General features: G+C 57.3%; 1 protein-coding gene across 1 annotated transcript in view; it reads right to left on the reverse strand.

Annotated features, from left to right (window-relative positions):
• LOC106899836 (E3 ubiquitin-protein ligase HUWE1-like) overlaps window positions 1–741 on the reverse strand; it is a gene marked incomplete at its 5' end in the record, with an annotated part of 31,965 nt that extends 31,224 nt beyond the window's left edge. The window contains one exon of the mRNA XM_014961761.1: window positions 676–741. Coding sequence (XP_014817247.1) covers window positions 676–741 — 66 coding nt within the window. The remainder of the gene's footprint in view (window positions 1–675) is intronic.
• Between the last annotated feature and the right edge of the window lie 761 nt (window positions 742–1,502).

Raw genomic sequence — 1,502 nt, forward strand, 5'->3', positions numbered from 1 at the left:
GGGGGGGGGGAAGAGGAGGAAATCTCGCGAGACTTCGCCAGAGCGCCCTGCCGCTCCGGTACCAAATCTCGCGAGACTTCGACACCCCCAACCGCCATTTAATCCCTAATTAAATGGTTTTTAATTATCTATTAATTGGGGGGGATTATTATTATTATTATTACCTCTTTTTGGTTGTTTTTTTTTTTATTCTAACAAATACAAAAGTGGGGGCGGGGCCGCGGCCTCCGGACACGCCTACAAAACCCGGGGGGGGTGCGGAGGGAGGGGGCAGCCAATGGGAAGCGGCCCCGCCCCCTGTCAATCAACCTGAAGTCACGTGGTGCGGGGAACCAATCAGAGGCGGCTTCTCCAGTCCGAAGCCACGCCCCCTTCTTCCGTCGGGAGGGGGGGGGGCGGGCTTGGCTCCTCCAATCGCCTCGTCTCTTGGCACCGTCCAATGGGAGACAAAGCCCCGCCCCCTCAGCCAATGGGAGGGGCTGCCCGAGGCGGTGGGCGTGGCTCCGCGTAGCTACGCCCCTCCCCGAAGGGAGGAGGAGGGGGCCGCGACCTCCCTTAATAGGATTGAATGGGAGGCAGGGGTGTGGTTTGCGCGTGGTCACGCCCAGAAGTGGGCGTGGTTTGACGAGTGGCCCCGCCCCCCCTCCTCCTCTTAAAGCAACAGCTTCCCATTGCGGTGGATCTTGAGGATGCGGCCCAGGCGCTGCTTGGCGGTTGCCAGCCCCTTTTTGGGGCGTTTTCCTGCAAAAAGAGGCACTTTTGGTTAAAAAACTAATAAAGGGGGAGGAAAATGAAAGTTTTTTGCCCGCCCCCCCTTTTTGCATCCCCCAAATCCCTACTCTAACTCTCTTAAAGGGCCAGGCACCCCCCAAATGCCTACCCTAACCCTCTTAAAGGGACAGCACCCCCTCAATCCCCAACCCCAAGGTCTTAAAGAGACAGGCACGCCCCTCCCCAAGGCTCTTAAAGGGCCAAGCACCCCCTAAATCCCTACTCTAACTCTCTTAAATGGACAGGTACCCCCTCAATCCCCAACCCCAAGGCTCTTAAAGAGACACACCTCCCCAAGGTTCTTAAAGGGACAGGCACCCCCCAAATCCCTACCCTAACCCTCTTAAAGGGACAGGCACCCCCTCAATCCCCAACCCCAAGGCTCTTAAAGGGACAGGCACCTCTCCGGCCTCTTAAAGGGACAGGCACACTCTCAATCCCCAATCCCAAGGCTCTTAAAGGGCCAGGCACCCCCCAAATCCCTACCCTAACCCTTTTAAAGGACCAGGCACCCCCACAAATCCCTACCCTAACACTCTTAAAGGGACAGGCACCCCCCAAATCCCTACCCTAACCCTCTTAAAGGGCCAGGCACCCCCTCAATCCCCAACCCCAAGGCTCTTAAAGGGCCAGGCACCCCCCAAATCCCTACCCTAACCCTTTTAAAGGACCAGGCACCCCCACAAATCCCTACCCTAACACTCTTAAAGGGACAGGCACCCCCCAAATCC

This window comes from Calidris pugnax, unplaced genomic scaffold (assembly GCF_001431845.1).
Source record: "Calidris pugnax isolate Ruff unplaced genomic scaffold, ASM143184v1 scaffold893, whole genome shotgun sequence".
Taxonomy (NCBI): Eukaryota; Metazoa; Chordata; class Aves; order Charadriiformes; family Scolopacidae; genus Calidris; species Calidris pugnax.